The sequence below is a fragment of the Mastacembelus armatus genome, chromosome 13 (genome assembly GCF_900324485.2).
Source record: "Mastacembelus armatus chromosome 13, fMasArm1.2, whole genome shotgun sequence".
Taxonomy (NCBI): domain Eukaryota; kingdom Metazoa; phylum Chordata; class Actinopteri; order Synbranchiformes; family Mastacembelidae; genus Mastacembelus; species Mastacembelus armatus.
In genome coordinates, this window is record NC_046645.1 from 1225624 (window position 1) to 1251895 (window position 26272).

At 42.3% G+C, this 26272-nt stretch overlaps 1 protein-coding gene across 5 annotated transcripts in view; it reads right to left on the bottom strand.

Annotated features, from left to right (window-relative positions):
* The window catches only part of dpf1 (double PHD fingers 1), a 43503-nt gene continuing 17231 nt past the window's right edge, over window positions 1-26272 (bottom strand). For 2 of the 5 annotated variants that reach the window (XM_026318710.2, XM_026318692.2), the window contains 8 exons: window positions 24745-24872; window positions 23665-23754; window positions 22559-22637; window positions 22316-22447; window positions 8622-8741; window positions 5635-5747; window positions 5118-5199; window positions 1-4214 (listed from right to left, as the gene is read on the bottom strand). In XM_026318710.2, the coding sequence (XP_026174495.1) occupies window positions 4144-4214; window positions 5118-5199; window positions 5635-5747; window positions 8622-8741; window positions 22316-22447; window positions 22559-22637; window positions 23665-23754; window positions 24745-24872 (815 nt within the window). In that variant the 3' untranslated portion in view covers window positions 1-4143. The remainder of the gene's footprint in view (window positions 4215-5117; window positions 5200-5634; window positions 5748-8621; window positions 8742-22315; window positions 22448-22558; window positions 22638-23664; window positions 23755-24744; window positions 24873-26272) is intronic. The other 3 variants (XM_026318717.2, XR_003296351.2, XM_026318726.2) reach the window with 3 other exon arrangements.

Consider the following 26272-nt stretch of genomic DNA (forward strand, 5'->3'; position numbering starts at 1 on the left):
TCCCACAGCCTGGAAGGGAGACGGCGTCAATTTGTGGCCCCCACACCTCCAGCTCTATCGTCACCAGCACCTCGGTTTGTCCATTTGTACAAAGAGAAGGCTCAAGTTTCATTAAATAATCACAATGATGCCCACATTTCCAAACCCCAAACATGGCTTCCACACCCTCCCCAGATAGTACAATCAACTTAAGTTTGACTCCGCCATGCTTCTCCTATTAAGTGCCAGGAATGCTTCCAATATAAAGGCTTTTCAGTCACCATCATCATCATCATCATCATCATCCATTTCATCCTCAAACTACTTTCACTCAAACATACTTCAAATCTAGATGTTAGCTCTTATTGGTTGATGGAATTAAAACGTTTTTTTTTTTTTTCACACAACTGTTTTGTTGGCAAATATAACACTGATATAACAACACGGATGCAAGAAACAGGATTTTTCTAATCCAAGTGCCTTGTGTGAAATGTGTGCAGTTAAGTAGACTTTTTGTCGTAATCTGTACCCGACAATACAAACCCCCAGCAGTGCAGTGCCATGCATGTGGTTTTGCTGAGATCAGAATGTCTGCAGAACAAGAATAATTCGCTGTTTTGGTTCAGTTTGCTTTTTGTCTGACCTTTGAGTAATCACAAGTGGTTATACCCACACACATACACAGATAAACATACACACAGAGGCATAAACACACTCAGAGAGCAAATGCAGCCACGCTGTGCAAAATATGAAACAACACAGATTACAAACCAAACAAGGAAAACAAACAGGAAGTGAACCAAAGTTAAAGGTTATTTCTCATTGTTATTTTAAAAATCAAGCCTGATGATATCAAAATGTGGAATCAGGAACATTTCAGGTGTCATTCATGCATCAGTAGAGTTACACTGCATTGAGGGATAGCACAGTATTTGCACCTAATGTCTTTCTGTAACAGATGGCAAACACAGTTTCAACTCATTCGCAAGCCATCTGATCTTGTGAGTTTCCTTTTAGAGACGTGATGCAGCATTAAAATGAGAAGGTCATTCAAACCGAAACCAACTGAATCTGACCTGTTCATACTTTGATATGTACACAACAATTGGTATGAAACGGCAATTTGTTGCCCGTAATTTATTCCTCTATTTACAGCTATTGTCCCCAAGCTTAAAGCTTACAAGTTGACTGGATGGATGCTCTCTCAGAAAGGTTGAAAACATCCTCCTAAATTAGCACTTGCACAGATATCTCCTAATGTCCCCATTCAAGTTGCCTTGAGAAGTCCAGTTAAACTGGTTGAGGATAACATAATGTGCCTTTGGATGAAGAAAAAACAGACTTTTTTTTCTCAGTGCCAGCTCACAAAACTACATGCTGGCTGGCTAGATGAATCCCTTCATGAAATATTCAGCTAGGTCTTCAAGTACTGATTTATTATACCAGCTACTAATGTGCAGAGCAGATTGGCAGGTTTGTTTTTTCTGTTACTGTACTACCAGTGTTTCACTTTCACAAAACAGGTGGCCTGATGTTTTGCAGGACAGAACTTGTTGCAGTTGGTGAGAAACAGAGATGGCAAGTCAGCAAGCAAACCTAACTTGCCATTTGGCTTTTTCCTAACCAACCCATAACTGAAATTCTAATTTTGAACTGACTGTCACTTTAAAAGTTATGTATATCTAATTCCAGCTTGTAAAACAGAGAAGAAAAGTGAGACAGAATCAATCAGCTCTGTCCAACAGGTTCTCAAATCGTTGGGAAGTTTAATGTCTGAGGTTCCTTCATCAAGCCAGAATTAAAATTGTCATTAAAGCCAATGTTTTTCTAATCTTGACCATGGCAGCATGTGTCAAACAGAAGTTGTGTATTTAACCATATTAGGTGATCAGATGACTGATTGATTGTGTAGCATTGTTTGAGGTGCATTTGATCCTAAAAAGATGTATTTTAAGTGGAGTGTCACTTTAAACCAGTAGAAAAATCTTAGCATCTGTGCAAACATAAACATATTGACCCTTGACACAGTCATTGTGTTGTACTGATATTTATCCAATGTAGTCAATTCTCAGATTGAGAGACAAGAAAGTACTTATGTAGGTAGAGCCCTGCTATGACTGCTGTAAGTAAAATCCAGATGTTACTAAGCAGATTTTGAAAAGCCTTACATTTGGTGCAGAGATCATGACTCAAAATTCAGTGTTTTGTTGTTCAGAAATAGTTTGATATTTGGGGAAAGACACAGAGAGAGAGAGAGAGAGAGAGAGAGAGAGAGAGAGAGAGAGAGAGAGATAATCATGTCTGTCTATGAAGCTGCAGCCAGGAAACAGCGAACTTGGCTGAAGAGCACAAGAAGCAGCTAACCTGGCTTGGTCTAAAGATTTTTTAAAAATCCACCTACAAGCACCTCCAGAGTTAGCCAATTAACACGTTATACCTCATTTGTTTAATCTGTCAAACTGTGAAAGAGTAAAAGCTACACATTATGGTTTTATAAGGAGTAATGTGCCAGACTGTTTTTGGCTGGGCTCCTGTACTTCTAAAAAATTATTCAGCACAATCCACAGTAAAACCATCACCGTAATGATTTATTATTATTATTCATATTAGATTTGGATGTGTCTGATTTTCCCAAAACATCAGCCTATACCATTAATTGTTCTTCTGCCTTGACTTAGATCATCACTCTGTCCTACCTCTGTCTGAATGGCTGAACAGGAACATATCAACTTTCCTTACATTCACCATAACTTTCCTGCTGCTCAGCTTTCCTCTAGCATGTACTGGCTACAGTTACTGTAGCACTGAGATAAACTCACATAGACACACAGGCACACGTAAAGTTTAAAACGCACGCAGTTTGGCCAAAATAGTTCATATCACAAACACGTTATTGCGAATTAAGTGTGCTTTCTTTTCGATTTCAATTAAAAGTCTTTAAAAACAATCGAAATAACGACATGCAAATGAAAAATAAGAAATAAAAAAGGAATCATAAAAAAGAAGTTGTCAGGCCTCGGTATGGGCCAGACAAAGATCTGCATTGTCCACACATGTATCCTACATTCTTAACACACAGATCTTACGCACCGAGCACCAGGAGCCTGTCAGTCTCGCATTGGCTTCACAGTCAGTGTTTCATAGAAGAGACGGGCGAACGAAGGTCAGGGGAAGGATTTGTGAGAGAGATGCTAAGCCTAAATGCTCATTTTAAATACACAGTTTGATCAGAGACAGACGAACAGAGAAAAAATCCATCTCTGTGCTTATTTAAGGATGGCGCTCAGAACTAAAACCTTCAGTGTCAATCCCAAACTGCATCATTAATTTGTGGAAACTCCATGCATGGAGAGAGTAGAGGGTGAGGTCGAAGATGGTTTGAGTTCCTGACCAGAAGCTCATTGTTTCCCAGTGAGGCAAGTTTTCAACAGTGTGTAGATAGAGAACCAGTATGAATTCTGTACAGTTCACGCCCACTTTGCACGGGGCAGTAAGCCCTGCAGACAAATAAAGGAGCAGGTTCAGCATCTCTGCTCTGCCATACACCATAAAGGACAGAGGGAGTAAATGAAATTTTGGTTCTGTGTGTATTTCACAGTTGGCTAACACCGAAACGTACTGCTCCGTGGTTATCCAGGGTCTTCCGAGCGCTGTCCTCAGCCTAACACCTATCCATCTTATTAATTCTCGCGCACTACTTGACTGAGTTGCAGCTGAAGATCATTAGGGCTCGTCCAAGGGCCCTTAAGAGGATTCCTGTGGAGTAGAATGCCTCTGAAGTGCCCTTGGCAGGCTAGAGTGTGTGTCTCGCTAGCAAACTTATTGCTAGCTGATGAATTCCTCTGTTGAGACAGAGCAGTAAGGGCGGGGGGGCTGGGTCAAGCACAACAGGGAATGTAAGAGTCACGAAAAGACAGAGGTTGGATCACCGCTGGAGAGACGTTCATGAATGGGTACAGCCCCGGGGGTGGGTGGAGGAGGGGTGAGGGGGGAGCAGGGGGTGCTGTGTGCTCAGTCGTGTCAAAGGTCACGGGGGACGGCTCAGAGAGGATGTGGCAGCCAGGAGCTCAGAGGAGGAGGGGCAGCTGAGGCACAGAGAGGGATGACGGAGAGGTGGTTTGGGAGAGGATGAAGAGCCGAGAGGATGAGGCGCAGCCCTGCAGATTAAGTGAGGGTGATGTAGGCTGAGGCCTTCTCCTTCAGTTGTCTCAGACACAGATGACAGCTCCAGCTCCCTGCACAACACACACACACACACACACACACACACATATAACACATCACAGATCGGAAGTTCAATCGCTCCTATTGTAAAGCCTTGTGAATTAATCCCTTATTTAAGACAGCGCATTAAGTAACACTGTAAATTAAAGCTCTATGTTGAAACATCACATGCTGTGCCTGTGCTGTGCAGATGCAGGGGATTTGACAACCAGTTTGGTTTGGATTTGGCCACAGGATTTGTGACATCAATTAAACATCCACTTCAGACGGCTGGTAAAACGCAACTTTCAACCTTTACGCTTCAAACGTAACATAGATCCTGCTGTGCTGCACCTAAAGGTGCTGTGTGAGCATCACGCACCGCATAAAGGCACAGGACTACCACCCATGTGAGACCGCGTAAAACCTAAAATAACCGTCTACTGCTGAAAAACGTTTCTTGTAAATCAAAAGCGTTGCATGTGTGGGCAGAGCATGACACTGTTAGTGAGTGTTGAACACAAGTGGCACTGCTGCTGTATGTTCAGCCAAGTGACACTTTTGCCATGGAAACAGATTATCTTTTCCACTACTCATTTCCATGACAACACCATCAAACATCCTAAGGCAGCCATCTTATGTGTAGTAGGCAAATGACAGTTTGACTTAAAAACATGGTCCCGCTTCATTTCTGGGATCCCAGGCCCAGGATTCAGATTGAGATGCTCCAACAAAGTGGGAAAGAGTCCCGAGGGTCTGCTATACAACAATGGGTTATATTTTAGCTGAGATACTACACTCAAACAGCTGCATCATCTTGTCCTAAAGTCAAAAATGTTCCCAGATTTGCTTCCTCGAGCAAACGCAGAACTCCTGCTATGCGGCACCTCTAGGTGACGATGCTTGTAATCTGCTTAGACTGTAATTGTACATACCCTCTGGTGGTTCAGACATGGGAGGGCTCAGACAGTACATGTGGTAACCTCTGTCACAATCATCACAGAACAACAGCTGGTCCTGGAACAGAAGAGAATATTCATGTAAACATATGTGGGGACAGATTCGTATGAATATATATCAAAATGTTGAGGTGGGATAGACGGTACACACCCCGTGGTTATTTTTAAATTGTGAACCCAGTTATCTCTTTGACACAGAAACCACATGGACCTTTGGTGTGAAATTAAACATGGAGAACTGGAACCTTTTCTTCAAATAAATTCTCCTTTATTCTCTTTACACAACAAATTGAAATAAGGTCCCTGTCTGTTTTACTGTGTGTGTAAAAACCAATATCTGCCTTATTCCGGGTTTTAAATCGGTTTCACCCCCAGTGACACTAACTTTTAAAATCAGCTATAGATTGTATGTATGTAATTGTATGTGTGTGTGTGTGTGTGTGTGTGTGTGTGTGCAGCCACATGTGTTAACATGTATAAAGTGAGATCCTACGTCATTCTCAGAGGTGCCACACAGGCTGCAGGACTTGCACTCGATGCACTGCCAGCGATAAGTCCTCACCGCAGCTGTCATGTTCACTGTGAACTGCAGACAGGATGGGTGGCCTGGGTGCACACACACACACACACACACACACACACACACGCACACACACACACACACAAGCACACACCCACACAATGTTTTTCACAATGGCTTTCTGTATTTGAGGACAGTCATCCATCATGCACCTGTTCTATATTTCCTTTAATTTGTTTGCTTCACAGGTGATTTGTTAATACTAGAAGAGGAATTGGACAGTGGTGTTTTGTGAACATTACATGATGTGTGTTTTGGACAGAGTATAGAATTTTTGTATTTATTTAAAATTATTTCTACACATTTTCTGTGGATGTAGTTTGAAGTCGCCAATATATATATATATATATATATGTATATATATATGAAATACCTGAAATTTGCTGTTACGTGATCATGACAATGGGAATATTATTATTATTTTGTATACATGATTATAAAGAAGAGGACCATACCAATGTTTAGCCCATTCACTACAAATCACGTACATGTTTTTAGTTCTCTTTTTTATTTTTCAGATGAAAAGCAACATGTGTGGGATAAATATACAGTACATGCAATGAAGTATGAGGTACACAAATTCTGTAACATATACACTTCAAATTCTCTGTGCGTATACATAGCCAGAATATACACAAAATAATACAGCCATATAAAAAAAAAATCAAATTACTCTACTTCACTATTCTCCATCAAAACACATACGAATGGGAGCCCATTCTCTCACAAACTCAAGTTCTTTGCAACACATAGAGCACTCTCTCAAAAGAAATACACAATGGTTTATAAAATCACAGTTAGAACTGAATGGCATGCAGAGTACAAGATCCTAAACAATTTTGTGTTTGTTGCCAGACAAGAGGGTCACACCAAAATTACATTTTATTGCATCCATTAATATTTTAACACTTCCGTTTGACAACACTGTGATTAATGGACATGACCATGTTGTATAAAAATAAGTGCCAGATTAAGCGTGAAAGTTCATTCCCACCTTTGGAAACAGTGTTTTTGCAGTTCTGGCATAATGCAAAGCAGATGTCACCATATTTATTGCATATACTGGCCTCTATACGCAGTTTGTTAAATATCCTAAATCGCATTTAATGTGATGTATCCACACTTTTTTTTTTTATTATATAAAACCTTATAAAATCTAAAATCTCCTAGACAGCTATGTTAAAAGTGCTGCCATTCGTGGTAAATGGATGATATCGTATATAGTGCAATACTTTCTTATTGCATCTTGTAAGTATGATTTTAAAGTTAATTTGAATTTTTAAATTTTACTGCCATTTTCACACTTCAGCAAGCAACAGAAGTCTGTTTGAAGAATGAAATGTCCGTCTTGCAGGGAAGATGCCAGTACATTTTACTTTATATCCACCGCTTTAATGTGTGTTCTACCTTTCAGGCAGCGAAGGCTTTCTATTCCTTTCCATACACACTAGAAAAATCAATTTGCAGAGAATAAGTGAAGAAAGGGCAATATGTCATGTTAGCTTTTATTTTGTAGATTATGTTACTGCTGAATAGTAATACAGCACAAACTTTCAAATGAATCTGCACTTACAACTACTACTAAAACATAACCTGAATTAAATCAGGCATGAATTTCTCTCCTCTTATCTGCAGCGGCCTTTATTGCCAATAATTTACAAAACTAACATCTTCAATTTGAAACTGTGCAGCTTCCCAGGCTACAGTCGACTTCAATGTAGAAGTAACAGACACAGTGAAGTGACACTAACTTATTAATTACTATTAACAAGTTAGATTCAGGGAAGCACGGTGTATTGGTGGTTAGCCCTGTTGCCTCACAGCAAGAAGGTTCCTGGTCTGAAACCCATCAGGGGCCTTTCTGTGTGGAGTCTGCATGTTCTCCCTGTGCTTGTGTGGGTTTTCTCCAGGTCCTCTGGTTTCCTCCCACAGTCCAAAAACATGTATGTCAGGTTGATTGGTGACTCTAAATTGCCCATAGGAGTGAGTGTGAGTGTGTGAGGTTGTTTGTCTCTATGTGGCCCTGTGATGGACTGGGGACCTGTCCAGGGTGGACCCCTGCCTTTCACCCAAAGAGAGCTGGGATAGGCTCCAGCAGATCCCTGGGACCCTGGTTAAGGACTAAGGGGGTCTAGATGATGGATGGATGGAAGTTAGATTTACTTTCTACCTAATTTCTTAACTTATACAGCAAATACAGGCCAAAACAGAAGAAAAAGGTTCTGGGTTCGAATCCTGTTTGACCGCAGGGACCTTCCGTGTGGAGTTTGTATGTTCTCCCAGTTTCTGTGTAGGTTTTCTCTGGGTGCTCCGTCGTCCTCCCACAGTCCAAAGACATGCAGCTTATGTTATGTTAACTGGTGACTCTAAATATGAGCAGGGTTCTACGGGTCAGCCCTGTGATACTGACACCAGTCCCCCCACAACCCTGAATCTTCCAGGATTAGCGATAGATGATAGATGGATGTCTGTGTGGAGAACCTTCAGTAATGCTTCTCTTTGTTCTCTATATGTGTTTGGTCTTTTTTGGGCAGCATCCCTTAAAGCATAGACTATCACAATCTCAGGTCAGTTTCAAGTGTCTGCAAACTGGTTTTCAAATGTATAAAATGGAAAGCAATGACTACCTGGAAAGTGAGTAAAGATACTTGAAAAACATTACAGCAAATGAGCATTAATATGATGATGTATACGGTACATGATTTGTAGCATACAGGCTAAAAGAAACGAAACAAAAAAACACTGGTATGGTCCATTCATGCTAGAGGAAGCAAAACTTGCATTTATTTATAGTAGTAGTAGATATGAAAACTACACTAAGCACATTAAATATTTCAAGATTGTGCATCAACAGAGGACTGCCTTCCTCCTGTCATTCATCCCCTTCAGCGGTGCCCTACCTGAGCGTCCACAGTCCGCACAGGAGATAAGGTCTTCGGGACATCCGGTCTTCTTTGAGCCTCCGAGGCAGAAGTCGCAGTAGCCATTAGCGATCACTGAACCATCTGGTGCTTTCTTGGCTGGAAGAAGAAAAAGAGAAGAGTTGCATGTAAGGAAAATGGGGATTCTGGTGAGTCAGATTCTGGCTCACCCAGGCTCTTAGGAGTGGATGAAAAGTGTGAACTCATAAGTAAGTGTTAGTGAAATGTTGCCCCGGAGTGAAAGACCTGCATCAATCTCTTGACCATAGGGCAGATTAGAGAGAGGCCAAAACAGTCCTAACATATCAGCAGAGCATTCATCACCAAGGTGTGCGGAGAAAGAGAAAATGTTGTCGACAAAGTAGTGTACTGACAGAGTGATTAAAGCTAACATGTTGAGACAAAGCAGAAGAAAGGAGATGAGTAACTAAGTCCCTGTTGCGAGACTATGCACCATCCCAGCTGGGCACAATACTCACAATCTCTCTCTCTCTTTCCATCTGTTTGCTTTGGTTAAAAAACAAGCACCAGTGCCGACTCGCACTGGAGTCTGGGACTCGCCAAACCCCAGCTCACCCAGGAAGTGAGAGGGTGAGAGGGAGAAGACAGAGGAGGCACAGACAGAGGAGGCGTCCTCCGAGGTCTGGTAAAGACCGTCAGGAGTGGAACAGAAGGAGGAAGAGGAGGATTTTAAAAGGATGCGAGAAATGTGTGTGCATGTGTGTGTCAGGCTGCCGGGACAGACCTGCTGTCATGCTGAGCACGGAGAGGCAAGTGCTCCGCATGAAGCCGTTTCATAATAATTATTAACAAGAGAGAAATTCCCCTTGCCTGCCTGGATGATGTGTATCCATGTGTGTGTGTGTTCGGCATCTCGTCCTGTCTGTCTGACTGTTGGTCTGTCTCCTGCCTGTCTCACCGCTGCTGATTGCATAATCACTTTAATGGAAGCAATCACATAACCACTGCAGACTGTTTTGTATGTGTGCTTTCTTCTCTTGGATGTAATGCACTGGACGGCTCCTTCACAATGACTCACCAGGCAGGGCAGCGAATACAATAAACATCACACACACACACACACACACACACACATATATATAGACATATATATATATATATATATATGTGTCTATATATATATATATATGAGCCATTAATCTGTCAGAAAGACAACAGACAGTGCTGTAGGTGATATTGCTAGTGTTTGTGTGTGTTTGTGTGTGTGTGTTCACATAAGAAACAGAGAGAGGTCATTAATCCATCCAATTCAGGGTGGAGCCTTGTTTGGCCAGAAGGGGAAGGTGGTGACATGAGGGTGAATTTGATGGAAAAGAGGGTGAGGAATTGAGGAAGGGAGAGAGGGAGAGATCGGGTTGCTACTCCACAGAGTCTGACTTTAATCCTCTGAGAAATAAAATAATAAATAATCATTCTCTGATCAGAATGAGAGACAGAGAGAGAACAGTGGAGGGGAGGGGAACGATGAGCTGTACCTGCTGCTGCAGAATTCAACTGAGGTTACACTGAGCGAAAATCACAAGCATGAGATTGTCATTTATACTGTAAGAATGTAACTGCGTTGGACTTTATAGTTCATAAGTGGTGCCACGACAAATAACAAGGAGGAGAAAGAGCCGTACTGACTGCAGCAGGGGATCATCAATAGAAAAATAATCAAATGATCTTAAAACATAATAATTCCCAAGGATGTACACAAGGACATTCAGAGCTACAGATTTACTGTTTATTCGAAACTGAAACTGGTGGTTATACTGAACTCTGGGGCTACAAACAAACAAACAGCCTTGTACCTGAAATTCATAACTCAGTATTTCAGCACAGATGGTCCCATCCTCATATTTCTGAATTAGCTATTTTGCCATTGATAATATTATGACATTTTGCTGGTGTCAGCTCAAATGAGGAGAGAGCTGCTATAAAAAAAATGAAACTGCTTTCACAATATCAGACCTACGCTCGACTCGGGGTTGGGAAATATCTCTGTCTGTCTGTCATACATGATCATATATCATATATATCATATATCAGATCAATATATATCACATATCATATCATAGATCATATTATAGCATATCATATACCATATATCACATCATACATGTGTCATTACATAGTAACCATATAGGGCAATGTATTCCCAGGATGCCGCATCTTTTCAGTGTCGCACAATAAGCAGTGTATCACACCCTCAAAAATTTGCATAATTGAAAAAAGTCGCGTTCGTGTAATTGGACAAAGTCCCGTTTTATAAATGTGAAAATTCTAGTTGTGCCTCTTGCAAATTGTTGATAATTAGTAGGTGTTTGAAATGTGAATTTGCTGCTCACTGTAAAGTACTGAAAGTCTATTATATGGCTGTTTACCACCCTCCTGGTTATTTTGAGCTAGAATTTGAGGCAGATGGCGGCCCAGACTGAGCCCAGTTCTACTGGAGGTTTCTTCCGTTAAAGGTTGTTAAGTGCCTGCTCATGAGGGATTGCTGCTGTTGGGTTTCTATATAATGTGACTTGAGGTAATTGAACTTTGGGTAATTGCTAATGAACAACAAATGAAAACTGTGACTTGATGAAAAGGACAGGTTATATTTCATCTCGAGAGGAACAGGATGGTCTCAAAGGAATTTCATGGCAAATGTTGCCGGGATCAGTCTGGACCAGAGTGGTGGTCTGACCATAGAGACGTAAGTGCTGGCATGGCTAAACGCTGGGACACTGAACCTCGAGTGAAAAGTGCGTGTGGGGACCAGAACGGAATAGATGATGAACAGAATGATATTGGATGAGCATACAGTAGCTCTATAAGTGTGTTTACTTTCTAAGAAACTAACAGAGCCAGATGTTTACAGAGTGGAGCAGAAGGACGTCTAAAGCTGTAGAGACATATGGGGCGTGCAGGCCCTGGAGCCAGTGCAAACACATTTTTGTCTTCTTGGTCTGGTCAAACAAATTGCTTTTATCTTGGCTGCTTTTATTTGGGCTCGCTGCTTCTGATTGGGTATCACAATCCCTGGTGGGTTACACTAGACGGGCGCACACACACACACAGACACACACACACACACACACACACACACACACACACACACACACAGACACAGACACACGTGGATAGTCGCACACACAGAAACACACAGATGAAACACTTTCAAAGCGCATTTTATCTGTGTGGTACGGTTATGTGCGTGCACGTGCAGCGCTCCCTTTGTATTTCTGCCTGTGTAAACGGGCGTGCTTGTGATTGTGTCTGTGTGTGTGTGTGTGTGTGTGTGTGTGTGTGTGTGTGCGTGATAGGAGGCCCCAGAGAGTGAATCAGCAGGTCCTGACGCATATGAGTGAGTTGGGGCTGCCCGCTGGCCTGCCTGCGTGGAGGAAAAAAACTCCATCAATGATTAAATGCCCGCGGCCATGTTTCAGAAGCCGCCTGTAACCACAGACACGCCATTGCTGGCAAAGGAGGAAGAGAGAGAGGGAGAGGGAGGGATGAGAACGGCGATAGAAAGAGAAAGAATAAAGAGGAGTGAGCTAATGAGCAAACGTAAAATAAATTTGGCATTAAGAAGGAATGACTGAGGAAAGAAATATGGCAGGAGTCCGGTGGTTCTTGCTTTTTCTTCCTCCGAAACCCCTCGTGACATTTAACTCTCCTCCTGTCCCTCTCCTCTCCAAATCTTTACCTGGTTTAGCCTCCTCTCCTCTCCTCTCCTCTCCTCTCCTCTCTTTTCTTTTTTACCTCAGTTTCTCCTTGCTTTACCTGACCCTCCCCTCGTTCCCTCCCTCCCCTTCTCTCCTCTTCCAATTACCAGGAGGAGTATGAGCAGAACCGCACACTTCACAGCTTTCAAGTGTTGGCGAGAGATCCTCCTGGGAATTATCCAGCAAGAGATGAATCCTCAAATGCTCCTCACCCTACCTCCTCACCCTACCTCCCCCCCAACACCTACCCTTCCCCATCCTTCTTCCCTCTATGCTTAGAATTTCTCTCTCCCCATCTCATTTTCTCTCCTTCCCTCCTCCATGCTGTTCTTTCATTACCTTGCATTGTTATTTCACTCTGAGCTGCCTCTTGCCTTGTTCCCTTTACAAAAGGTCTCATCTCACTTTTTACTAATCGTATATTCTTTTATTTTGTTATTAGTTCTTATTTTATTTCTATGCTCATGTTATTATTAATTCACCACCAAAAACATCACAATGATGCAAAGTTTGTCTGTCAAACTAGAAGAAATTGATTATCTGTGGCTTCTAAGTGGAAGTGGAGACAACAAAAACAGGAAACTGGAGAAGGAATGAAACTACAAAAGCCCTTACACTAAAGTCCCCCTGTAAAGAAGTCCTCAAACATCATTTTAAAAGCTTTATTATTAGCTACATCACCGTCGTCTGAAAGCTGTGTACCTCTAACAGGAAAAAAATTAATTGTGTTTCTCATCAGCAAGTCAAAACCATTATAACTATTTAGACGAGACTTTTCATATAGAGAAAAACTTGAGAGAACAACTTTAATTATCTCCAACCGTTGACAGAACAATTTAGAAAAGGTTCATTTCGGGCTCACGTGACCAGCGGTGACCTTTTCCTATAGTGTGTAATTAAGAAATAGACTGAGCGTACAGAACCAACACAAATTACAGTGTTATGATCTCAAGTCTGTGTTCTCATCATGGTACCTTATTTTCACCCTTTAATATCTGCCTCTCCTTCCCCTCTTCTTGACTCTGTCTCCCTTCCAGACTTTAACCTGGAAACATTACAACAACCTGATACATGGCCAGTCAATAATCTCATCGTCCGTCCGGCCGCAGTTGAAGCCTTATCAACTTAGTGCTTCCATCCAGAGAGAATTACTTTCACACACACACACACACACACACACACACACACACACACACACACACACACACACACACACACACACACACACACACACACACACACACACACACACACACACACACACACACAAACAAATAGACCTACAGTGCCTCTTGACTTCTGTCACTTTCTCTTTCACACACTTATCAAATATTTTCTTTTTACATTTTTCTATCTCTCTGCTTTGTTGCATTTTAAAGCATATTAACATTTACATGACATTTACTTGAACTGATTCTTTACACAGGTAAGCTCCCCCACTAACAAAAAAAAAAAAAAAAAGACGTGTTGCCATGGTTACCAGTATCACAAACACACAAAACGTGGTTAATCAAGGTTGAGGTTTAAATGGGAACAAATGACAGTTTAGTGAGAGGACTTTCACTTTCGGTGTATCTGTTCTTCACAATTACCAAAGGCAGTGAACGCTCCACTAACGCAGGTTCAGATGGGGGGGAAAGGGTGAGGATGAGGAGGAGGCATGAAGGTGGAGAGCAGGGAAGGGTTGCAAGAACAGATGAGACAAGTGGGGGGGAGAGAAAACTGGAGAAAGAACGAAGAGGAGGAAGAAGATGACGAGGAGGCATAAAGGGAAGAGACTGAAGGAAGGGAGGCAAAAAAAAAGTGGCTCCTGTTGTAAAGGAGCAACGGTGTGTGAAAACACACACTCTGCACTCCTGTCGCCTCACTGCTTAATGAGGAGAGCCTCTCAGGAGTAGCACACACACACACACACACACACACACACACACACACACACACACACACACAGTGAGCACACAGACGCGCAGATAACACACCCACAACCACACACATACAGTAGAAACCACACACACACACACACAGACACACAAAGATTTACAACCAAGCATAATAACTTTTGCCATCCAGTTTTAGTCCCATCCCCCACTTGCTCTTTAATGTGATGAATGAATGTCCCTATAACCTCGTCCAGCCACACACTCACATAATTACAGTCACAAATATTGTATAGAATCTACCAAGAAACATAAAAATAAACAAGTGTGCATATGGAAAGCCAAAGCATATACACTCACACATACACAAAAATCCCAAATGTTCAAGAAGACATCTTCAGGTTTTTATGCAGACAAGGAGGCAGATATGCAGTCAGATGGAAACTGTCAGTCACAGATGAAAAGTCACTGCCTTCCTTTCTCTATCTCTCTCCAGCTTCATCTTCTCACTCTTTCCTCCATCCGCTTCCTCTCTCTCCCTCTTTGCACTTTCACACATTCTCATTATTGCTGCTACTCTCTCTGCCTCTGATTTGATCTCTTCTCTGCGCTTCATTGTGCTTCATTTTTTCACTTCTCTTTCCTTATTTGGTCTCTGTTTTTCTTTTTCTTTTTTCCATCGGCTCTGCTCTACTCTCAAAAAGGAAATTGGAACTCTTTCCTGCAATCCATCTGTTGTCACACTAATGCCTGCACCAGTGCAATGCTCTGTTCTTCCTCTGTTTCTCCCTAATTTCTGCTCCTTTTTCCATCTCTGCACCCACCACCCCTATCCCTTATGCAGACACACACACACACACACACACAAATACACAACCACCATAGTCACTCATGTCCAGTCAGCAGGTTGCGTAACTCCCAGGGCATTGTGGGTCTGTATGCATCCATTTGTGTGTGTGCGTGTGTTTGTGGGCAATGTGAGCTTGTGTGTAGAGATGACATTGCAAAGTAAAGAGGACAGAGGCAGTTTTGGTGCATAATAAAACTTGATCTATGGCTGCATTGTAATCACACTGACCTGCAGAAACAGACACACACAAAATCCATCAGGCTCTGCAGTCTGCAGATGTGTGCACATTTAACAAACAGACACATATGAAAATAAATCACACATGTGTACAAACACACTAACTTCCCCATAAATCATGTATGCAAAGAATACACTCAGACACAAGTGCACACACCACACCTACACCTGTGAGTTTGGAGACTTTGTGCACATGTATTCGCATGTGCACACCCTTTTAAAAAGGTACTTAGCCATGGCTGTGTCGCTGTCGATGAAGAGTTAAAATGCAAATTAATAATCCTATTTTGTCCCAGGGAGACAGCCGGCTGGGAATGTGACTGTGAAATCCTGTTTGAATTGTACGCAGCCTCACATGGTCCACTTTACTGTGTGTCACCCCTGCATTGTCATGCGGAAATGTCAAAAGACCAGTCAGTCTAAAACAAAACATAAGTGCAGAAAAGGAAGAATTATAAGAAATAAAAAAAATCTGTCCTTCATCTGTGGTATCTGTACACCGAAGTGGGATGTTTTGAGTTTCTGTAGGTGGTATCCTTTCCTTTGTGTATTCAGTCATGGTGGCTATCACTGCTAGTGCTAACTACCAATTAGAATTTTACTCCAAACAAACCAGGCATCATTTGTAAGCAACAAAGAATATTCTCCAGGAATAAACCTGTAATTTGACAAACTCATATCTAGAAGACTTCAACTGACATATGGACATATAGATATAGATATATGAGAGAATACATTATTTATAACAGCGCATAAATGAAAATTTATTATGCAGTTGAGTCTTATTCCTTTTCTGTGTCTCTGTGTTTTATAGTTACATTCAGTCACAGAAAGACAAACAGACAACAGGAGAAGGGGAGAAGGTAAAGAAGGATTTGTGGTGGATGGGTGTAGGATGGTAATGGTGGCAGGGAGTGTTGTGGTAGTGTGGGGGCTTATCTAAACATGGCCAAGACAACTGTGGAACCACAAAACAACCAGCCAGCAAGCCACAGCACCACATCTTAAGACAGAATAGCAAATGAAGCAGACTCCAATATTACCCTGCCTTCACCAGTCCAACTGTCTGGGGGAATCTATATGATGAATCATGAAGAGATTTTTTTTTTCTTCTTTTTTCTCTCTGTCTGTATAACTCAGTGTTTCTCTCTCTGCTTGTCTCTTTGTCTGTTTTCTCTCTCTCCTCTCATTCTTTATGTTATTTTTAATGAACTCCTCTGTGCCCCCTCCACTCCTTCTCTGCACTCATATACTTCAACTTCTTCAATTCTTCTTCTTCCTTCTGTCCTTCTCCTCTCGTCCTCCGTCCTTTTCTCCATCCCTCCCCATCCTTCCTTCCTCCCCTACCATCATCTCTCTCTCTCTCTTTTCAATGTACATAACAGTGTACTCTTTAGGAGGGAGCCCTGGTGGTAACCATGGCAACCGGATTGCTAGGCAACAGCCATTTCTCCCTTCCTTTCCTGCGCCGTGCAGCAGCGGCAACAATAAACCAATCAAAAGCTGAGGAGGAATGCCGGTGTACGTAAAAGTTCAGGACACACACTGAAAAGCACTGCATGCTTTTTTATTTCCACAAGTGTTTTCTTAAGGTGGAGACATATCACATTCACATGAATCATATCACTCCATCTTTGCGCTGAAAAACAGGAAATTCAAATTGACAGCGTGCTATTATAGACCTATAGAGTAGGCTTTGCCCTGGAAAAGGTCTTTAGTTTCATTTAAAACATTTAGAAATAGCTTTTATTTCTTCTCAGTGTGAAACACAAAGGTAGTTTTCCTGCTGTTGCCGTGCACAAGCGCACACAGACAAATAGCAGGCCCACATCTGCTCATTAACATATATTTACACTTGTGTGCACACACCAGAAAGAAGTTTAAAAGATGACTCATTAAACATGAGCATTTGGACGATTTGACAAGCTTTATTTGCTGTACTTCAAATTATGAGCTTCATTTTTTCAAATATGAAGCAGGAAAATTTTATTAAATATTGACAGCAAAAAAAAAAAAAAAACAGTGAATTAATTAGAAGAATTTTTCACATCGATCAGATTACAGTGTGTGAAGCTTAATGTTACCGTCACAGTCAAAATGAGTGAGTTTCCTAAGTTTTGGATGGCAAACAATTTAACAAGGCTCTGTGAACAAAGACTAGTCCCGGCAGAGAAACACATCTGTACCTGCCCACTGACACTGCTATAAATGGCACCGTAACAGCCAAAGCAATAAAGGCAAGGGCTGGAGTCTTTATACACTTCAAATCACCTTTGCTGTTATTCAGAAGAGAAAGACAGATGTTGTAGATGCAGCAAGAGGGGAAAGAGCAGGAGCGGTGAAGCACATATGGAGTGACAATTGACACAAAAGGTGGGGTGTGGCCATTTTAGGCTCTCAGCTTTGGGTTATATTGATGTTGCTTGATCAAAATTCAGCCTTCATTCCTCTATCTGCAGACAGTGAAGAGGACAGGGAGGCCATTTTGAGACCCATGGCAAAAAACTGGGAAGGGAAAAAATCATGTCCAACAATGGTGGCTGGAACAGAGGGATGCTGACCTTCAAAGGGCTCAGTTACATGTCATACACACACACATACACACTCGAAGTTGGGCATGATTGCTCATTCGGCACGTTCACACAACTCCGTGGTACACAGACACACAGGCAGACACAAGCGCCAAAAGAAATGCATGTGTGTCTGTGTGTGTGTGTGTGTGTGTGTGTGTCTTGTATGCATTTTTTAAGCACACACCCTCAGAGCGTCCCTGCTGCTCCACACCATAGGACCGTCTGTCCGTCCAGATAAAGTGGCCTCTGAATCTCATTTCTGATTTGAGAGTGGGGATTTAATGACAACTACCCCACCCCCTTTCTCTCTCTACCTCCCCTTCTGCCCCTTCTCTCTGTCTCCTTCTTTTATTTCACTCATTCATTCACAGTTTGTTTCCTTCTTGCAATCTGTTTATTGTCTTTTTCTCTTTACTTTACTTTCTCTTTCTCATCTAAGTCCTTCCTTCTCCTCCTCCTTTCTCTCACCATACTCACAAAACCAATTTTCAGGTGGGCACTGCAGCACCGACCTCTAAAGTAAACATCCCCCTTATTCATCCACTTCTCCTCAGCCTCCTCCTCCTCCTCCTCATCTTCTTCTTCTTCACCCCCCCCACCCCTCCCACCATCACATCAGCACCAAAAGAGCTCCTCTCTTTCTTCCTCCCTCAATCTATACCTTCAACCTCTTCTTCTCCTGTTTGGGGTAGAAGAAGTAAAAAAAAAAAAGAAATGCCATAGTATGTGGGACAGTCATGAATTTTAATGCCTCTGCTTATTTTGAGCAAACAGTATATAGGCTGGGTTCCAGATATATGGGACTGTTTAACAGTGGTGTCTGATTTTGGTGATGGTGATCTGGGGGAGTGTAGATACGAAACAAAGAACCAGATTAAAACGGAAACTAAAAGCCGGATGATGGATGAAGTAAAATAAGAGAGAAGAGAATGGAAAACAGGAGGCAGAACAGGAACGGGAGAGGAGGGTTGAGTGAGGATGCAGAGCAAAAGGAGCAGAGGAAAGAGGTGAAAGATGGACGAAGAGAAGGAGGGAAGGAAAATCTCATCTGCTGGTGGAATAATCTGTCATTTATCATGCTGATGGAAAAACAGGGAGGGAGACTGGAGCTGGATAAGGTTAAGAAAAGACAGTTTTACAGTTTTTGTGATAAGTTTCAGCTTGCACATGTGCTGTGGGTGCTGCATACATACTTTGGCATCTAGTCTGCTTTTGGAGCAAGAGTATAGCATGAATTATGCATGCAGGGTTGCTCTCATTCGGGGGAGCCATATTAATATTATTACATATGTGGCAATATACCAAAATGTGCAGGGTGGAGGGTGGTGGAGATCCTTCATGACACCCAGCAGAATGAGGAAAGCTATAATGCCGCGCACACAAACATTAATGCATGAACACTCGCACGTTTGTACAGTACACACTCACAGAGTCTTGCAAATACATGTGCACTTGTGCATGTGGACGCATACACACCAACCAAAAAGGCTAAGCTTCCTTTTTCATTTCAGCAGAGAAGATTGCATTTTCTGAGGCTGTGTGTGTGTGTGTGTGTGTGTGTGTGTGTGTGTGTGTGTGTGTGTGATTACTGACTGTTTGGGAGGGAGTGGTGGGGGATATTAAACGATTCAAATGCTGTCTCTCTTGCTCTCCTCCACTGGAGAGACCTAAAACTGCACCATGGCCACACACACACACACACACACACACACACACACACACATATACATATACAGTATATATACTGGGCCGGTCTGCTCTCTCAGACAGGCCAATTTAAAAACACACACTACCAATTAAGTGAGAAGCGACATAGTTTCAGTGTGGACATTGTGGCAGTGCAGCGTACACAGATAATGTGGATATTTGTGTGTTTGTGTTCTGTTCTGGGCAAATTGCTTGTTTTAAGAACGGGAGGAACAAAGAAAATGGGTGAATTGTCTGCGCTCCTTGTAAAGCCCACAGCTATTTCTCTTGGTTTTTATGAGTGTGAACAACTGTAGCCATTTTACTGATGATTACTGACCAAAACACAATCTTGCGCTTGATAAATGCACACCATTGTGCTTGGAAGAAGCATTCAGAACAAGCAAAACATTCAGACAAAAGACAACACCAAACAAAACACACATGCTGATTGAAAACTGGCCCTGGGGGTGAGAATATAAAGTCAGAAAGAAACAAAGGCTGCAAGCAATTTGGTTCTTGTGCTGCAGGTGACAGGAGGACATCTGAGATGTGATTCATGACCTGTTCATAAAAATAAAAAAAATCTAAATATTTATGATATTTATGTTGAAGTTTACTGATACTTGTGGCCATGCTACATTTAAAACACCCTATAATGCACTGACGTGCATATAATTTACTACAGGGGTGATCATTCAATCTTACTCTACTCTTTAAATCCCTGTACAACCTGAAGTCCCTCCAGGTTTTGCACTAGGGCCCTTTACAGCTTCAGGATATCTGCCAATACTCAGTAACTCTCATACACACTGCCTGCAGGTGAGCTGATTTAATCAAAGTCAAAGGTCCCACAGGGAACGATGTGGTGTGAGATGAAATCCACATTGATATTCAACGTTGGGAAGCGCACAGGAGCCACATGTACGAGACAGTTTTCATAAAGGGGATTATGATATATAATAAAGGCATAAGTAAGACGCTCACAACAACAATGCTGATGCTAAGCAGGTATAACAGTTTCTAATTAGCACTAAACTCAAAAGTGCGGCCTGATGGGAATGTTAATTGTTTTGTAGGTATTTACTCATAAATCAACGTACCTCATGGACAAACTGCAGTTTTCATTTGATAAAAGTGCCAGAGGAAAAGTCAAGGGATCACCCAGGTGATTAGAATTCAGACTGGAGGCCGCATGAACGTTTGAACCATATTTCATGGCAATCCATTACATTTTACTGAAAACCATAAATATGAACTTCATGGTGGTGCTACAGGAAAGGTCAGGGAATCAACAAAGTCATTAGGATTCATCCTGTGGGGGTCATGAATATCTTTCATGAATTTCAGGACAATCCATCATCATTTCAGCCTGGACCACAGTGGTGTAGCAACTAACCAACCAACAGCACCGTGCCAATAATATGACTAAAAATATTTAATTTTTGATTGTAGTAATGCTCTTCTGCATCTACATAGAGTACATAGAGTACATAGGCCACACACACACACACACACACACACTGGAGACATTAACAACACCCTGGGTCTTCATTCCAGCTACCTCATGATATTCTGGACCACAGCATTAATGGATACTCATTAAGCTTCTCATAGCTGTAACTTTACTGAGTGCTGTGTACTGAGAAATACATGAAGTACAAGTTGAAATACAAATGTAGAGTTTGTTAGAAATTTAATGGGGTGTATTTCGAAGTGACAAGTGAACTGATGTATCTTCTCAGCAGCTGTTGAAACTGTGTTATAGTGTTAAATGAATTCAGAAAGGTGGTGACTGATAGAAATGGTTCACCTTTAAGGTCTCAGAGTAAGAAGGGATCATTCCTCCACCACTTGATTTAATGTAAATAGTTACTGTAACACTTTCTGTGCTTTGTCTATATGATTCTCGGGGCTTGTTATCAGCTTCTGCATGCTGTGATTGTGAGACCGTTAATACAGCCCTGGGCTAAAGCAGCTCAGGGAGTGAAAGGTTAAATGATACGCTGCAAAAAAAAAAAGAGGGTGGGGTGGGGGGGGGGGGGGGGGGGGGGGGGTGCTGGGGTAAAATTACCCTTGAGCAAAGTTAGCCTTGGGGCAATTATGCAAATATTGAGTCATGTGCAACCATCAGTAGGTTTGGATTAACAATTTTTGGCATCGTGTGACGATCACCATCCATTTATATGAGGGTGCTGTGACATAATCCTTGTTGTCACTGTCATTGTGTCTAGAGAGACACTCAGCTGCAACTGTGGCTCCATAAACACACTAATAATGTTTTGCAAAGATCAAACAAAGGTAAAATCTGCATCAGTAACTGGAACATGTGTTTGCCAAAGCTAACATCCGACCCTTGATTTGAGAAGTTCAAATCTGCATCACTGCATCAGTCTGAATCAGCTAAATCAGCCCTGCACTGGGAGGAATCTAATCCTTTATCCATCCACACAAGTGCAAACTTTTGGATTTAGCTCAGTCAGCACTGAAGTTATGTATAACGCTGCAGGGGGAGCTCAGGGACGATCAATACTTCTTGATAATATTCGGATAATTTTGTTGGAAGGAACCTGTAATGACTGCGGAACTTATATGTTGTCTATGTCAGAGAATCCAGAATCAGCCCGTCCAGCCGAGCAAAAAGCCCCACATGAAGTAAATAAAGGACGATGATGACGGTGGATGGAAAGACAACTAGCAGTAAGTAAAATGAATATTCAGGCAGCAGACTCACGCTTGTGGTTGTTCTTGCGCTGGAAGGGTAGCGTGTGTCGCTCTGAGTCTTCTTCTCCCTCCTCATCTGCCAGGTGTGTGTGAGTGTAATGGTAACTCAGCCCTGGGCGGTTCTTATAACGCTTTCCACAGACTGGAAGCCGTAGAGCCGGAGAGTATTCGGTTAGTTTTCTGTATGTCTAAGTTTTAAAACCAATAAAACACAGGATATAAAAGAGTAGGAATAAAAAGTTGCAGTGCTCACTGTCGCAGACGTAAGGCTTGTCTCTGTCTTCAATGGCGGGCGGCTCTTGTCTCTTTCTCATGCCCCCGACACCATGGGCCTGCATTCAAAACACACACACACACACACGCACACACGAACACACGCACACACACACACACACGCAAGTAAAATCAGACATGTAAGATACAGACAAAAAGTTTGAACTTCCACACATGTCACACAAGTCCTGTATGCACACACACACACAGAGAATAAACAAACTAACAGCACACCCCTCATTTGTGCTCAAGAGTCTGCATCTACACAATCACACACATTGACTCATACACACACGTTTCCATTCTAATCATCTGCTCTCAGTGTAAAGCTCCACTTCCAGCAGGAGGGGGCTGATGACACCTAGCAGGGGGGCAACAGCTCCAATTAGCAACCCTGGGGTCTGTGTGTGAGCATGTGCACTTGTGTGTGTATGTGTGTGTGTGAGATGCTTTTCAGAATATTGTTAACACTTGATTATCTTCCCATAGGATGCCCCAAAAGAGTAAAGGGGGGGGGGAAACCTGTCTGAGCTAATCAAAGTTGTTAAAAAAAAAAGGTCATCCCAGCATGGTCTCAGTCTCTGGAACTGTTTGCACTCACTCTGTAACAACCTTTGGTTTGTTTAATGACATTTTACTGCAGACTGAAGCAAAGACTCATTCATCATGTGAAATATTACAAATCGAAACCGTCATATTCTCAGGTGTAGGATAACAGAGATGTGCCATTTCTGTAGATGCAGTTCCAGTTTCTATAAGTCAAACTAAACCTTCAGATAAAGCTCTGGTTGTGCTTATTTAGCAGACAGCTCCCTCTTAATACAGCCCTACAGTCATCTAATGCAGAACCTTCTCCACTCTGAGTCTACACTCAGAGTGTACGTCCATATCAGGCCCACCACAGTTTGACTCAGAGACATTTTTTTTTCAGAGGAAGTCATTTCTGGGTGACTTTTGCTGATTTTGGTTTTCTTGGCTTCACTCTTCAACACTCAGCCAAAAATGTCTTTCTTGGTTCATTAGCTCAGCATAAAATGATCAGGGGGGAAAAAAGAGATGAAGTATAAAAGTTCGTTGCTGTCGTACCCGTGCTTTGGTACGGTTCTTGCGCTTCGGGACGTCTTCGTCCATCTCGTCCACTTCCAGCTCATGAGGGAAATCCCCGACAAGCAACTTCTATTGGTGAGGTAAAGAGAGAGGACTGTCAGACAGGTTAGTCTGTTTCCATGACTTTCCTTCACTCGTCTTTCATTTCCACCAGACATCTCAGTCGGGGGATACTACATTCAGTTATTTTGTGAGACTTACCCACAGCTTATTTCAAACTGCTCATAGTAATGTTTTATTAGAACAAATCAACAGCATCAGGGTCATGTTGTTACAACCAGAGCCATCACTGTGGGTGCTACTGGATAAAAGTACTTATCACAAGTAAACTGAACTTTATGTCGAAAATCGACGCTTTAAGACAAGAGGTTGTGTCTTTTTTGTTAAAAGGTTCATTGTGATTTGATGATCTATGATTCTGAGGCATAAAAAATACAAAGGCGTTAGCAAAAAGGGAAGAGTGTTGAAATAAAGCCCTGATTTGGACAGTCTCAATCTGGGCTACAGTCTTTGAAATCCCCAGATTAGAGCCTCTAAACAGTCCTCCAGCTCTCAGAGGGCCACCATGAGGGTCATTCACTCAACTGTGGATTGATTAGCTGTCCATCTGAGTTCAAGAGCAGCAAACCCGAGCTGGTGAAATACTCCAGCCAGATGAGCATTAAGTTGTTGCTCAGAAGTTACTGAGTGCAACATGCTGTATAAAGGGGCGAGGTGGACTTCCCTCAAATGTCCCTCGGTCTGTAAAACACACGAGCAAAATCCCCGTAAAACCCGAGACTGGCTGCAGTGTAATCACACACACACACGCTCTGTGCCAGGAGGGAGTTGTCAGAGCCGTGGGGAGCCTATGTTACAGCCAAAACACACACTCCGAGAGAGACAAAGGGAGAGACAGACAAAGAAACACAAACACAGATGGTAATCTAGACAGAAAAAAAAGATAGATGGGCTAATACAAGAAGAAAACAAGGAGAAGAGGAAGACAAAGAGAGCAATAAAGAAGTGAAAGAGTGAGAGTAAAAATGAGAAAAGGTAAGAGAAAGAAACGAGTCTCACCTGACACTCGCTCATTGGCTCTTCTTCCTTGGTTTCTACCTTTTTGTCCAGGGTTTCCCCGGCAAGCAGCGACTCCAGCACAGGCCCGTCTGGGATCCCCCCCTCCTTCTTTAGAGAAGCCTCATAGTCTGAAAAATGAGACAATTACAGTCAGACAACAGCTGAGATTTCACATTCATGCTGACATGCTCAGTTGCGCTGACAGAGCCCTGAGGACATGAAATTTGGCTGGTTCACGAAGGCACCAGGACTTCTGCAGTGAACGGGCTGGACTGATCGTTGTCGATCTGTGCAGGTGTGTGTTACAGGTGTTTACCCTTCATGGAAGTCACCTACACACATTTAATTAAAAAAAAAAGATGACTACACATAAAACTTTCTTTCTTTCTTTCTTTGGGAAGTGGTGATATTTTCTGACCTAGAAGAACAAGGGACACTTTAGTCTGATGTGCAGAACCAGCACTGCTCAGTTTCACAGAACTTATATTCCAAACTTTTCAAAAACAGCAGGCTGCATTTTGGAGACTTGTCTATGATCCAACACGGCTTCAATCAAAACTGTATAAGTTGATAGAGAATCTACAGAGTATATGTGATACTGTCAGAGTAGAACCTACAGTGGGTACGGAAAGTATTCAGACCCCTTTAAATTTTTCACTCTTTGTGTCATTGCAGCCATTTGCCAAAATCAAAAAAGTTCATTTTATTTCTCATTAATGTACACTCAGCACCCCATCTTGACAGAAAAAAACAGAAATGTAGAAATTTTTGCAACTTTATTAAAAAAGAAAAACTGAAATATCACATGGTCATAAGTATTCAGACCCTGTGCTCAGTATTGAGTAGAAGCACCTTTTGAGCTAGTACAGCCATGAGTCTTCTTGGGAATGATGCAACAAGTTTTTCACACCTGGATTTGGGGATCCTCTGCCATTCTTCCTTGCAGATCCTCTCCAGTTCTGTCAGGTTGGATGGTGAACGTTGGTGGACAGCCATTTTCAGGTCTCTCCAGAGATGCTCAATTGGGTTTAGGTCAGGGCTCTGGCTGGGCCAGTCAAGAACGGTCACAGAGTTGTCCCGAAGCCAGTCCTTTGTTATTTTAGCTGTGTGCTTAGGGTCATTGTCCTGTTGAAAGGTGAACCTTCGGCCCAGTCTGAGGTCCTGAGCACTCTGGAAGAGGTTTTCTTCCAGGATATCTCTGTACTTGGCCGCATTCATCTTTCCTTCAATTGCAACCAGTCGTCCTGTCCCTGCAGCTGAAAAACACCCCCACAACATGATGCTCCCACCACCATGTTTCACTGTAGGGATTGTATTGGGCAGGTGATGAGCAGTGCCTGGTTTTCTCCACACATACCGCTTAGAATTAACGCCAAAAAGTTCAATCTTGGTCTCATCAGACCAGAGAATCTTATTTCTCATAGTCTGGGAGTCCTTCATGTGTTTCTTGGCAAACTCTATGCGGGCTTTCATGTGTCTTGCACTGAGGAGAGGCTTCCGTCGGGCCACTCTGCCATAAAGCCCCGAC